General features: G+C 42.5%; 1 protein-coding gene across 7 annotated transcripts in view; it reads left to right on the top strand.

Annotated features, from left to right (window-relative positions):
- GLYR1 (glyoxylate reductase 1 homolog) overlaps positions 1 to 12,900 on the top strand; it is a 35,590-nt gene extending 22,690 nt beyond the window's left edge. For 6 of the 7 annotated variants that reach the window (XM_087728739.1, XM_087728738.1, XM_087728737.1 and 3 more), the window contains 6 exons: positions 400 to 510; positions 4,221 to 4,322; positions 5,971 to 6,133; positions 6,350 to 6,529; positions 8,162 to 8,286; positions 9,232 to 12,900. In XM_087728739.1, the coding sequence (XP_087584865.1) occupies positions 400 to 510; positions 4,221 to 4,322; positions 5,971 to 6,133; positions 6,350 to 6,529; positions 8,162 to 8,286; positions 9,232 to 9,306 (756 nt within the window). In that variant the 3' untranslated portion in view covers positions 9,307 to 12,900. Of the gene's footprint in view, positions 1 to 399; positions 513 to 4,220; positions 4,323 to 5,970; positions 6,134 to 6,349; positions 6,530 to 8,161; positions 8,287 to 9,231 lie in introns of all 7 variants that reach the window. The other variant, XM_087728736.1, reaches the window with a different exon arrangement.
- Positions 12,901 to 14,076: the final 1,176 nt, after the last annotated feature.

Here is a 14,076-nt window from a genome sequence, read left to right as displayed (position 1 = left end):
TCAGAGCCTTCCCCAGACTCCAAGACTGGCCCATGTTACTCCCCAACTTCCTCACTGTCCGAACCTGCTGCCTGCTACCGGATGACAACAATAATGGCCTTTAACGGCCTTTCTAGAAAGCAGAGAAGGGATTTCTTAGTTATCCTGGCAAGCTTAGCTAATTCTCTTTGCTTTGGTTCAGGTGCAGTTACCTGATCTGAGAAGGCAGCTTTCTATTGCCTAGTGGAAACGGCAGAACTTTATTCTGACCCAGACTGAACATTCTCTGGGGTTGCATTGGGAAGTCTCCCAATGCGGGGTGTGGGGTCACAGCCGTGGCTGCGGTGACGGAGTTGGGGGCGTATCGGGGTTTCCGAGGCTCATTTTAATTCTTAACATTTGGGTCTGTGACTTTTGCAGTGTGATTTGTTCATCCAGGAGGGGGCCCGGTTGGGAAGAACCCCCGCTGAAGTAGTCTCGACCTGCGATATCACTTTTGCCTGCGTATCTGATCCAAAAGCAGCCAAGGATGTAAGGATTATCTCTTTTTACTTGCGTGTTCCCCCCTCTGCCCAGGCTTCGTCATCAAGTGATTGCTAGGACCAGAATTTGTTCAGTTGGCCCAGAAAAACTACTATGACTGTGAACAACTCTCGAAGGCTTGATTTACACTTCCCTTAATTTGTATGGCAATGCAGAAAGCCTGTTTAGATTTTTAAGCAGAAGTCAAAAGTTTGAACTTCTTCATTGGTGTCCTTGTAAGCGCACAAACTCCCTTTGCTTCTGTCGATAATTACTTTTCCTTTGAAATAAACAAGGAGGCGCTAGCTTTTCACGTAGGGCAGCTGAGAGAGGCTGCAAACACACAAAAGCATCCTAATTGTCCAAGAGGCCTTGATTCATTCAGCAAAGGAAGGAGAGGAGATATGAAAGAGGCTTGAAAACAGTGCTAATTGAGCAGTCTCACAGTTTTTAACTTTTAACTTGTAAAGGGAGATAACGCTCCTTATCCTGGGGAGGTTTGAGAAAAACGGCTTGCATAGCGATGCCTGCTTGCCGTCTCTTTTGACAGAAGACGAGCCAGCGCACTGCAGTGTTAAATATTTATGAAATGCTCTTTTGATATTTAGGGCAAGGTCACCCTAGGTTTTTCCCCCCCAGTTGTGCCGGTGGTCTCTTCTGCTGCAAGTAATTGTGCCAAATATTTAATCACCTCTGAAAAGCTTTACTCTCAAATGAGTAGATTAAGTCACCAGGACATGGTTGGTTTGGAATATTTTCAAGTCTCTGGAATTACAGCTATTGCTTCCTGCGGGCTTGGTTCACAGTTGCTGTTTAGTTTGGCTTTGCGGGATTATATTGTGTTTTTTCCCCTCCCCCTTTCGCAGCAGTCCTATGAGAGCTCACTCATTCCTGGTTGACATTTGGGGCACCCAGGCTGGGACAGTTAAGTTACCTGAAACCATCAAAAAATGGAACCAGAACTGTGCCATTGTAGGCCTCTTGAAGCGTTTCAAACCATAAATGCCTTACTCTGTTTCGTATTTCTAAAAATATGAAAAGCAAAGCGAGCCACAGTCCCGTTTGTTAAAAAAAATATATATCTTGAAATAGATATTATGATAACGGCATTATTGGCCAACTGACAAGAAGGATATGCAGGCTTTTGAATTCCCCAGAATTCTTCACTGGCTTAAGCTTCATTGAGCATTATGGCAATCTCTGGATTATCGTGGGGTAGAAATATGGGCAACATATATAAATTACTAGGTAGAGCACCCAGAGTCACCTTGTAGAGGAGATGGGCAGCATAAAAATGTAATAAAGAAATAAAATAAAGAGAAATAAAGACATAGGACTGCTATTGAAATTCTGCTTTTAATCACATCCTTAAAGAGAAATGCCAATTAAATCTGTTAACCAATTTCATTGTATACATGATGTACAATGACAATAAAGGCTATACTACACTAAATGTTATGAGAACTATCATGCCAGGAACTCTGGGATCAAGTGACCAGCAAGCACCGATTGACCAGTTTTGAAAATTCCACTATTTGTTTGTTCTGGGACTCTTCTAATGTGGAACATCTAGATCTAAAGCCCAACCGTGACGACTTTTAAGATCCGTGGACCGCAATTCCCAGAATTTCCCAGCCAGATATTGTTGAAGTCCACAGATCTTAAGATCAGGTTTGAGAAGCACTGACCTAAAGGCTTTTGTACAGCTTGTGACCTTCTGAGAGCAGTCTGTGGCCAAGGGTTCAAAAGCTCCCCAGAGTATGACGGCTGCAGCAGGAAAGGAGCCCTTGACCCAGTTGACTGAAATCTATTGTGTCGTTCAACACGATTAGGCTTCATTGTGCTGAATTCCTTGCACAAAACCAGCTCAAGCAAACGCTAGCGAATTATGCAAAATAAGTCTACCACAAAACCAGGTGAGTGGCCAATTCTATCTAATTCCACTGCAGCTGTGGAGTTGATTTGAACCACGTAACGTAGAAGCTGGTCTGCTTATCTCCCTTTAGGACGTGCAGAAACACTTTTGCCTTGCCAAATCAATCTGTGAGTCATAGCACATCTCTGTAGAAGCCTGCCCCCTCCTGCAAACAGATCTTTTTAAGATAGCCTGACTTCAGACTTCATATAATTGGTCTGCTGGTTTAACTTACTGGCTCTACAACCATTACAATGTTGTAAATGAATTCTATCCTCCTCCTTTCTATGTTTCTCTGTTGTTGTTCAGTGTTGTGACCTAGGCTTCCCCAGCAGCACAAAGCCGAGTCCTCATCCCGATAAACCCTTTTTATTTAATGTACAGTGAATTTCTCTCCAGCCAAGTCTTTCCCACAGTCTTTCTAGATAGTTCACAATTACCGACCTTTATCAGGGTTGGAGAGTGGCCAGGCTGATATCTTTCAGATGCCGCAATACTTGGCAAGAATGCAGGAAGGAACGAATTGTCTCCTGCAAACTCCACTCCCCTTTCACTCCTCTTTTATGTCCTCTGGGAGAGGCCGTTCACCATCCACCTGTGGCCTTACTCCCGAGTCGGCCCTTGTTCTTTAACTGTTCTTTTCTCCTGGCAACTTGTGCATGTACACACTGGGAATGGGCTCCAGCTGTTCGTCTGCCTCAATGATGCCTGACTCCGAAGGCAGCTGATAATTCAGTTGCTAATTTGTGGTTTTTCGCCACTCCATGGACCATAGTACACCAGCTGCCCTCCCTCCGCCCCTCGGGTCTCCCAAAGTTTGTCTAAATTTATATTCATTGCATGCATGACACTATCTAGCTCTGCTGTTCCCTTCTTTTCCTTTCAATCTTTCCCCGCATCACGGTCTTTTCCAATGAGTCCTCTCTTCTCATTAGGTGGCTGAAGCATTCAAGCTTCATCCTCAGTATCTGTCTTTCCAAAGAACAGTCATGGTTGATTTCTTTGCACGTGTATTTAAGATATTTATTCACAACACGAAAAGGCAGTATGAGTGTATCAATAGCGAGCTTCCACTTGGAGAAGTTTATTGCTGGGCTGTATAAATCTAAGGTTCCTTCCAAAGTGGAATGGCTGGGAGGACTCAAAAGCAATCTGGAAGTTGTTAGAAATTCTTGGTTGGGCCATATAAAACTTTGCAGAAGTTGCACAGCCCAGTATTATCACCATTTTGTCCCAAAGGTCCTTTCAGGAGGCAACTGAACTTCCTTTCCCGCCCCCCCTCCCCCTTTGAAGACATTTGGCTTCTCATCCAAGAAGCTTCTTCAGCTCTTGACAGGATAGTGGGGAATGGGAGAATTTATATTCCTTGCAGACAGCTGGTCCTTTGTCTTTAACAACCCTCTAAAAGGATGCAGGTAGCTATTCTATAGCTTCTTGGATGAGAAGCAAAATGTCTTCAAAGAAAAAACAAGGAAGTCCAGTTTCCTCCTGAAAAAAGCACCTTTGGGACAACCCTGACGTGGATGAATGAGAATCTCTACAGACTATCACCCTTTTGGAAACCGCAGTGCATTCTGCCAGAGCTTCCCCCAGTTGTATCTTAACTCCGAGCAGTGCAGCCTCCTTAGAGCTGCCTGCTAACTTCAGGAGGAAACCCCTACTTCTACAGCAGAGAGTTTGGAAGCCTGGGAGAAACTCGGCTATGATTATGTACGCAGTGATCGGTAGGAGCCCCTTTGGCATTAGCTAGGTTTGGTTTACTTTGCAGACACCCTATTGCTCTACCCCTCTTCTCTTCCCCCAGCTGGTGCTTGGTCCCAGCGGAGTGCTCCAGGGCATCCGTCCAGGGAAGTGCTACGTGGACATGTCGACCGTGGATGCAGACACTGTTACGGAATTGGCTCAGGTAAAGTTGCTGTGTGTGTGTGTGTGTGTGTGTGTGTGTGTGTGTGTGTGTGTGTGTGTGTGTGATAGTAAGTGAGAAGGACCTTGGGGGATGAGGGGAAGAGGCGTGGGCTAAGGAACAATCAGACATGAGAGGTCCTTGGTGCTCTCTGAGCTTGGCTGCTTCCTTGCAGATGTTTCATTACTCAAAACTAAGTAACATCTTCACTAGCACTGATGACGTTACCTAGTGTGGGTAATGAAAACAGCCAAGCTCAGAGAACATCAAGGATCTCTCATTTCAACCCCGAGCTACAAATATTATCCTTTATTGGTAGAAATCCGACCAGAAGGCTAAGATTGTTTGAAGAGAGAAAGAAACTTGGGAAGGGCCTGCTTGTGGATCAGAAATTAAAAGCAGAGAGAAGCAGTTTGTTCCTTCAGACTTTAAATATTCTGCTAATGTAGCCTTACTGTAAAGGAACATTAGCTTTTCTAGTTGTTTTTCCTGGGAGGCCTGACTCTGGGCTTGCTCAAATGGCTTTTGAAATACTTAACGAGTTGACTTGTTGTACAGAAGGGCAGGCGTGCTATTCTTTTTACTTTAAATGATAAACAAAACTGGCTTAACCACCTTTCTCAGTTCTCCCAAGGTTTTTTGTTTTTTTTGGTATAGTACCCCTCCTTACAAACAAAACGTGTGCATGAAGATTTGTGTCATGTGTGGATACTTTTGATTGATTTTCACTGCTCACAGTTTCCCCCAGTTGCAAAACGTTCTAGACAGATTGCAGCAATGCACAAAATCAAAGTGCATTATCGTAAAAGTCAAAATGAAATGCAGAAAATGAACATCCCTGCTCAGAATCAAAGGCGGGTGGCAGAGTCTTGCTATAAAAAAAAATACAGCCTTGGTTTGTTGGCACACTATTAAAAATGTGTTGATTTTAATATTACTCAGGGGTGTGTGTGTGTGTGTGTGTGTGTGTGTGTGTAAAAAGAGTTCCACAGAGTGAAAGCTGTCTAATAGAGAAGCCCTGTGTATATACATAGATGCCTACCGTATATCTCTTTAGTGCTTTTAGAACTTGCAAAATTTTCCTTTCACGTGTAGTAATCTATAATTTCTCTCAAGTATGCTAGCATACTTCTTTTTTTATTTGCTGTTGGGAGTGTTTAGGCTTCCTATCATCACAAAAGATTAATGTTTGGGTAATGCAAGTAGTCCTCACTTAACAATGCTAATTTGTAAGGGAAACTGTTTTTAAGTGACATGGTTGTAAAGCAAAAAAACACATTAATGCGCTGCTTAAGCGATAGAAGTTCCTACACTCCCCGTAGCTGTCAGTAAGTAAGAACCATGTGGGTTGTTAAGCGAGGACCTCCATCCATGACTTCCTAGCAGCTTCCTGATTGTAGGATGTTGGCAGGGAAGGTTGCCAATCGTGTTCATGCGACACTGGACAGTCGCATGACAAGCATGAGGTCTACTACTGGCCTAGCACCATCGTACATCCGAACCATTCCTCAATTGTTAACTAAGGGCCACCTGTAACTGTTACCGTATTGTCTGAGTTGGCTGGGTGGGGACATGAGCATGACCATCTGTGTCCTTGGCTGATGCAGCTTGTCTCCTCTGCTCAGAATGGTCCACTTTCTCTTGCTTCCAGGTGATTGTCTCCAGAGGTGGCCGCTTCCTGGAAGCCCCAGTCTCAGGGAACCAACAGCTATCCAACGATGGGATGCTGGTGATATTAGCGGCCGGAGACAGAGGCTTATACGAAGACTGCAGTAGCTGTTTCCAGGCGATGGGGAAGACTTCTTTCTTCCTAGGTAGTTTCATGATGGGTGGGGATGACAGCCCTCGTGTCTGGAAGGTCAAAGTATGAAAACGCACAGTTAATAATTCATTGACCCTGATGTGGCCCTCATTGAAATTAAGTTTGGCTCCCCTGGTCTTAACATATTGTTGAGAAGGTATCAAGGTTTATTTTTATCCCCATCTCTTTGAGGATAAGCTCTCTATCTATCTCTCCCCATCTCCCACAGGAGAAGTAGGCAATGCTGCCAAGATGATGCTGATCGTGAACATGGTCCAAGGAAGCTTCATGGCCACAATAGCAGAGGGACTGACTTTGGCTCAGGTCACTGGTCAGTCCCAGCAGACCCTTCTGGACATCCTCAATCAGGGACAGCTGGCCAGCATTTTCCTGGATCAGAAGTGCCAAAGTAAAGTTCTTCATTCCCTCCCCCTCCTCTTTGATGGAAAAAGGCTTGTTTCTCTCAAATCAGGTGTAGGCCATCCAGAATATTCCAGTTGTTCTGACCTGTTCCCATAGTCCTTTGATTTGGGTCTTCCTGAGAGGGCCTGATTGGAGCCGAGGGCCTACATATCAATGTTTCTCAATTTTGGCAGCGTTAAGAGGTGTGGACTTTGACTTTCAGAATTCCCATGCTGGCTGGGGAATTCTGGGAATTGAAGTCCACACTTCTCAAAGTTGCCAAAGTTGAGAAACACGGATCTAGAGGCCAGCAAATTGCCTGCTACTACTCTTGAACTAGCTGTTTCCTGTATTGCAGGCGTGTCAAACTCAAGGCCCACGGGCTGGATCCAGCCCACAAGGTACTCAGATCTGGCCTGCAGGGGGAAAGAGTGCCTCGGGGGCCTCACAGGCTCTCTTTTTGCTGGCAGAGGACTGCAGGAGGCCATTGCAGCTGAAAACGGAGCCTGGGAGGGCAGCATACGGCCCTCTTGAATTACGCCCCCTCCCAGAGGTTAAACACAATCCTGATGCGGCCTTCAATGAAATTGAGTTTGACATCTGTGGTGTATTGTATGGACTGTTTCCTATACCTCCCATAGCCACACTTGATGGAGGTTTCCAAGTAGTTCCTCCTAGCCAGACTCTGATAGCCAAGTACCATATTTTTCGGAGCATAAGATGCACCTTTTTCCCCGCAAAAAGAGGGTGAAAATCTGGGTGTGTCTTATACACTGAATACAGCATTTTTGGCCTCCCAAAACCTCGCCCCTTCGCAAAAATGGATGTGCGGATGTTTGGGAAAGTGCTCCTGGGGGCTGAGGAGGGCAAATATGAGCAAGAAATGGGGCATTTTTGTTCGCCCCTCCCCCCAGGAGCACTCTACAAGCCTCCCAAAGCCTATGAATGCTTTTTTGGCGAGAAATGGCCCATTTTTTCTTGTTTTTGCCCCACCCCCAGTACCCGGGAGCACTCTACAAGACTTCCAAAGCTCTGCATGCCCCCCCTTTTTTTTGCAATAAACCAGCTATGCAGAGGGTTTGGGGTGCAGAGTGTAAAAACTTAAAAAAAAAAAAAACCTCTTCCAAATAATGGTGCGCATTATACTCCGGTGCATCTTATCGTCCGAAAAATATGGTAATTAAAGAGTGGGGAGGCCCAGGGCGACCCAAGCTCAAATCCCCCTCAATTGTGAAGTTCACCCACTTTAAAGTTTGTGCTTGGGATGTGTGAAGGGAGACCTCTCTCCACCGCCCTTGCCTTGAGTTCTCAAGCAAAGCAGTTTCTCTCCACGTGTACGTCCAAACCATAAAAATGATTGGTGTGAAGAGCAGTAGAAAGTAAAAACATGTTTACTTTCTACTGCCAAACTACAATCTTGAAAGCATGTAAAAGACTTGGGGGTGGGGGGACATCTTTTAGAGAGTTTGTTATTTATTAGCATGGATAATTTGGGAAAGGATGACTCTGTGGCCAGACATGGTTTTGCATGTTTGAATTGGCACTCTGGGAGTGGTGAAATCTGAAGGGACAAAGGACGAGGGTTTGTCAGTAAGGGAAAGTGGAATATGAAAACGTAGCTGGGCTTTTCCTTCTCTAGATATCCTGCAAGGAAACTTCAAACCTGATTTCTACCTGAAATACATCCAGAAGGATCTCAGATTAGCCATTGCACTAGGCGATTCTGTTAATCATCCAACTCCCATGGCAGCTGCAGCCAATGAGGTATGTTTTTCCCCCCAACCCTATTTCTGTTCAGTCCTGTCTTAAGGCCAGTTTTGTTTGCAGACCTTTAGAAAAGCAGCTAAAAATTGAATGGAGATTGTTGTTTTTTCAGTCCAGATATTTGACCGTAGCTGCTTTCTTAATTAATTTTAACTGCCTCCTACTGGGATATAATTATATGCTTTCTACATTTTAATTCTACACCAACCAGACTCGCTCTGTGAAGGGGGCGGGGAATCTCCGAATGTGTTATCTAAAATTCAGAAGGGTCGAAAATAAATGATTTTATTAAACAGCCACTTTGAATGCCCACTGGGGTAAAATAACAAGAATTCACAGATTCTCCTTCAGACATTTCAGGTAGTCCTCGACTTATGATCACAATTGAGTTCAACCTTTTTGTTGCTAAGTGGGGGGGACAGTTAAGTGAATTTTGCCCCATCTTACGACTTTGCTTGCCACGGCTGTTAAGGGAATTGCTGCAGTTGCTAAGTGAGTAACCTGGTTGTTAAGTGAATCTGGCTTCCCCTTTGACTTTGCTTGTCAGGAAGTTCACCAAAAAAGGTCACGTGATCCCAGGAGATCACTGCTGTCATCTTGATTGGATGACCTGGGGTCACAGGATTACCCATTGCCCCAATTTTGATCGTATGACCATGGAGATGCTACAAGGGGTTGTAGGTGTGGGGAAAACGGCCATAAGTCATTTCCCCCAGTGCTTTGGTAACTTTGGTCACTAGATGAATGATTTTTAAGTCAAGGACTACCTGTATCTCCTTGCCAAATTGAGTCCCTTAACAGCAGGTTCTGGACCCTTTCATTTGTTTGGGTACTTTTTGCTGGAAGGAAATTTAATAGGTGCGGCTGGGGATGTTTTAAGATGCTAGTAGGAAGCCACTGATCCTCCTTGGTGACTTGTCTCTTCTCCTCCATTCTCTCCCTCAGGTCTACAAACGGGCAAAAGCTTTGGACCAGTCTGATAATGACATGTCTGCTGTGTACAGGGCCTACATCCACTAGGCTACCTTCTCCTAATTGTTAATACTATGATTAATTATAACGATGAATACTGGGTTTTAACTCTGGACCAGTCCATCTTTGTCTCTCTCTCTCTCTCTCCTCTCCCCTTATTCCCACCACCCATTTTCTTTCTTTCTTTTCCTTTTTAATACAAAAAGAAAAAAATATCCCTCTTTTGAGATCTGCCACAAGGACAGTTGCTACAGTAGGCCTTCCTGTGCCAGCTAGCTGCAGTAGAAGAGATTGGACCACACATCTCTTGCCACCCCTTGGGAGTCATAGAATGGAATATCTTCCCCCCCCCCCCCAATAATGCTGCTTGGCTTTAAACCTGGTTCTCATTGTATTTGTGTCCCTGGGCATTTTAAGTTCTTTCCAGCTGCTGTTTCACTGATTTGCTGTGGATAAATATATATATAAATAGAGTTCTCTTGCATAGTCAAGACAGTTGAGAGGCGGATGTCCCTTTACCTGGGTGGCTGTGACAATTGGGGTGGGATTCTGGCACACCTGTGTTCTTTGTCCCTGGAGAAAAAGATTAGAATAAAAGGTGTGTGTGGGGGGGGGGCTAAATTTATATAGCGCCTGGCCATAGTTCCCTAACAGAAGAAGAGGGTTTTACATCCAAGCCTTCTCCATGGAAACAGCTTTTGTAATTAAGCCTTTTACTTAATTCCAATTCAAAGTGAGCCTCTAACATGCAGGATGTCTCTACAGGCTCTTAATTCCCAAATGGTTTATCCATTCTGAAAGCATCTGTAAAATGCTTTGACCAGCCTGTGATTTCCCAGAATGGGCATTTACCAAAAAAAAAAAAAAAGAGGTAGAACTTCTAGAGTCTTTCTTCAGATTCACCTTGAAGAATCAGCACCCTGAATGTATGAATCTTTGCTCCTCTAATATTCGCAAGGATGATTTGGGTCTTGAGTGTTGCCCGATAATCAGAAAAAAACAGATCGTTTGATATGAAGAATTTTGACTTCCCTGTTTTTCTTTCGGAAAAACTGAAGATAGGCATAACGTGAAGTAGAAATGCTGCTTGCAAGTAATGTAATGAAAGATTCAGCAAGCCATGGACTGATACAGATTAATTCTTTGTCAGAATGACAAAGTAGTCTTAAAATACAGGGATGCCTCAACATATTCCAACAAAATTGTAATGTTTTTTTTTCAGTCTCAAAAGTCAGTATTAATCTTGAGAGAAAAGCCCTTTGCTCAAGCTACATCAGAAAAGGTTGGAAACAATTCTGGGTTCATGCAGAGACTTTCACATTTGCATAAACAGAGCTCAAGAACTCAGCACCCAAATACCTAGTCCGTTTAATTGCGCATTTCAGACCGGTGAACTTCTCTTGCCAGTATTTAAACTTTCAAAATGCAAATGTGACATCCATCTCTTTGAACCTTGGGTTGATCTCCAAGCTCTGGATATGCTGACCCATTCTGAGTTCAGGCAGAGAAGACTCAGAGTTTTAGTTGCTATATTAAAAGTTTAGTTGATATATTAAAAGAGTAGGACTGACCCTACTCTGCTCTTGCTACAGCACATATTCCTTACATAGGTTTTCTTTCCTTCTGTGGTACAGACAATCCACCTTAAAAAAAAGGACATTGTTTTTTGTCCAGGGGTTTCATAGCTATTGGCCTGCTTTTTCCACACAGTGAAGTGTATCTTGCCAATGGAAATGAGCTCCTTATGAGTAAAAGTGAAGCTTTTAAGGACTAGTATCTGTCAGGAAGAGCAGATAGATATGGGATAAGATGACCTCATTCCAGATGGTGGTTCTTAAGGCAGTAAATTACACACCAGGAAGTTACTCTTCCAAAGACCTTCTAAAGCAGGGATTTCAACCTCGACTACTTTTAAGACCGATGGACTTCAGCTACCAGAATTCCCCAGCCAGCATCGTTAGGGAATTGAATTCTCGGAGTTGAAGTCCATCGATCTTAAAGTTAGACACCTGTTGTAAAGATTGTCAGGAAGAGGACAGGGAGATCCTTCTGAGAGTTTGTGAGAACCTTGCAGAACCTGAGCAGAAATAGTTCCCAGAATACTTTATTTTGTCTCCCTAGCAAAAATAAATAAAAAATCCAGATGGAACTAGGAACTGCAATGTTAAGAGAACTGCAGCGTCTTCCATTCAATCTCTCTTATCTTGTGGTTTCTCTTGTCAGAGAGGGGAAATATCTCCTGGAGGGGTGCGGTCCTTTCTGCAGCACTGCACGGTTAGTGATACCCCAAGGGGGGGCAACAGCTCAAAACGCTAACAAGAACTTGGAACTGCTGGCTCATCTCATGCCTTTTTTTTAGAAGGACACCATTAGTCTACCAGTTTTACATTTGCTATATATTTGCTGGTTTAAGGTGCCATGGGACTCCTTTTCCTACTCAGCCTTTCTGCTCTTGAGAGCCAACTTTGATCAGTTCTCAGTTGGGGTGTCCTTAAAATCCAACTGGCACAATGGCGCAGGAGGGGAGAAAGCGTTTGTTACAAGAGGAATACGATGGAACTGGCTTAGTCATTGTTGTCTTAATATTGTTGACAATACTGTAAAGTTTCTTTTTTTAAAAAAAACACAAATGGGATTTCTGTTTTAGCAGTTGCTTTTTTTGTTGTTGTTCCCTCCTTTTTCAAGATTAAAAAGATATTTACACTTGTGGAGAGCTTGTAAGAAAAAAAGCTGTTTCTTTTAATTCCTTCTCCTTTGATGAATGATCTATATAGGTAATTAAGGTTGTGAATTTTTTATTTTTTATTTTTGCCTTGTTTTTAATTAATGTTTTGTCATTTGGATAGGATGTGTGGTGATGATTTAAATGGCAAACACAGACAAAATGATTTTTTTTCTTGTGCAATTAACAAAGCTACTGGCAAAAGAAAATAAAACTTTTCTTGGTAACACGATACTATTTGTTGCTCTAAAGTATTCTTCTTTCCTAACTGCATACTTTGGGGGAAGAATTAGAATACCAATCTCCCACTCCCCAAACACAAAAAAGGTAATAGATGGATTAGTCAAGAGTATAAATTTAAATTGTTGGACTATCATTTGTGTATAACTTCAAAGGTAAGGGACTGGAGAAAGTTTAGAAAGGATGAATGCCATTAATAAAAGTAGAAAATATACTGCAAAATTTGATGGTGAGATTGGAGGATGTATGGCGATTTGTTTAAAAAAACAACAACAATTGTTTAATCATCAGCATTTACAAGCCACAACACACCATACAGTTTCCTTTGCAATGACAACAATGTAGTTTATTTCAGAAATATTGTTTGAAATATTAGGAAAAAAACAGGGAAGAACTTTTAACATTTTAAATGAGTTGGAAAGAATTGAATTGTTTATTTTACAGGGTGGATAGGAAGAGTTACAGAATTGACATGTTGATCTTGTTCTTTGTCCAAGTGGTTATATTAGAACAAAAATGAGAAAAAATATCCAGTATTTATGTATTTATTTATAAACATTAGAAAATAAAATCATTTGCTTACTAAATAATTAGCTATGTTGAATAGTAGTGCTTTTCTCTATATTTTGTCATTTTGTTCTTGAGCCAACACATGAATTAAAAGTGGAGGTTTGAACACAGTATTCGGCTTACGATTGGTTCATGTTTATTCAGACTTTGCTTTGGGAATGTGTATGCTTTTAAAGGAAATGATGCTTGAAACAACTTTGAAGGAAAATACTGTCTTCATAATACAACAGATACTAAGAGGGTGAGCACAGATGAAAGGTAAAAATAGTTGTAGGTGGGGTTTTTTTTGTTTGCAAATCTCATTTAGAGGATAAAATATTGACTAGCTTGTTAAAATAGGACCCAAAGGATAACCTTATGTATATATAAATGTTCTAATATAAAATAAAAATATTAGAAGCTTGACATTGCAGACATTACAGTTCTTTAATGTATAAAGAAAAGCAAAACAGTATTGAGTATTTCTGGAAAAAACATACGTCAAGGATTTGCTTATTTATTGTTACCATGCTGTGCTTTAAGGGTACTAAAACGAATTAACATTGGTTCAATGCAGGTAGTCCTTCATTTACGGCCCAAAATTTATATTGCTAAGAGAGAAATTTGTTACACGAGTTTTGCCCTATTTTATGACTTTCTTTACCACATTTGATAAGTGAATCACTGCAGACTTTTAAGTGAGTAACATGGTTGCTAAGTGAATCTGGCTTCCCCCATTGGACTTTGCTTGCCAGAAGGTTGCAAAAGGGAATTAACAGGTGTAACTCTACATCTGTATTTGCATACTTATGAATCTTATGATTCTTGATGAATATATTTTATTTTTCTTTATGTACACAGAGAGCATATGCGCCAAAGACAAATTCCTTGTGTGTCCAACCACACTTGGCCATTAAAGAATTCTATTTTCTATTCTATTCTTTCCTAATTTCATTCTATTATATTCCTCTTATATTCCATGCCATCAAAACGGAAGTTGGATGCCAGAATCCCTATTTGATCTATTCCTTTCAAAAAAGGGGAAGAAGCCACGGTTGAACCCAATTCCGGGGTTAAAGCAGCAAAAACGAAACCTCACAGCACGGGAGACCTTTCCCGGGGCAGCTGGTTCTGCCATGTTGCACCCCCCCTCCTCCAGCCTTTGCGGCGGATTGCAAATCGGGAGAACGGCTGGCTGCTCGCAGAGCATTTACGATGGGGGCGGAGAGGGGCATATCGGTGGACAACCCCTCCCCCACCGAATGCAATGGGGCGCTGGGGGTTTTCCAAGCCTGGCTAGGTGGCTC

This window comes from Thamnophis sirtalis, unplaced genomic scaffold (genome assembly GCF_051295495.1).
Source record: "Thamnophis sirtalis isolate CommonGarterSnake01/CBP01778 unplaced genomic scaffold, rThaSir2_p1.2 scaffold_14, whole genome shotgun sequence".
NCBI classification, from domain to species: domain Eukaryota; kingdom Metazoa; phylum Chordata; class Lepidosauria; order Squamata; family Natricidae; genus Thamnophis; species Thamnophis sirtalis.
This window is presented reverse-complemented; position numbering and strand designations above follow the sequence as displayed.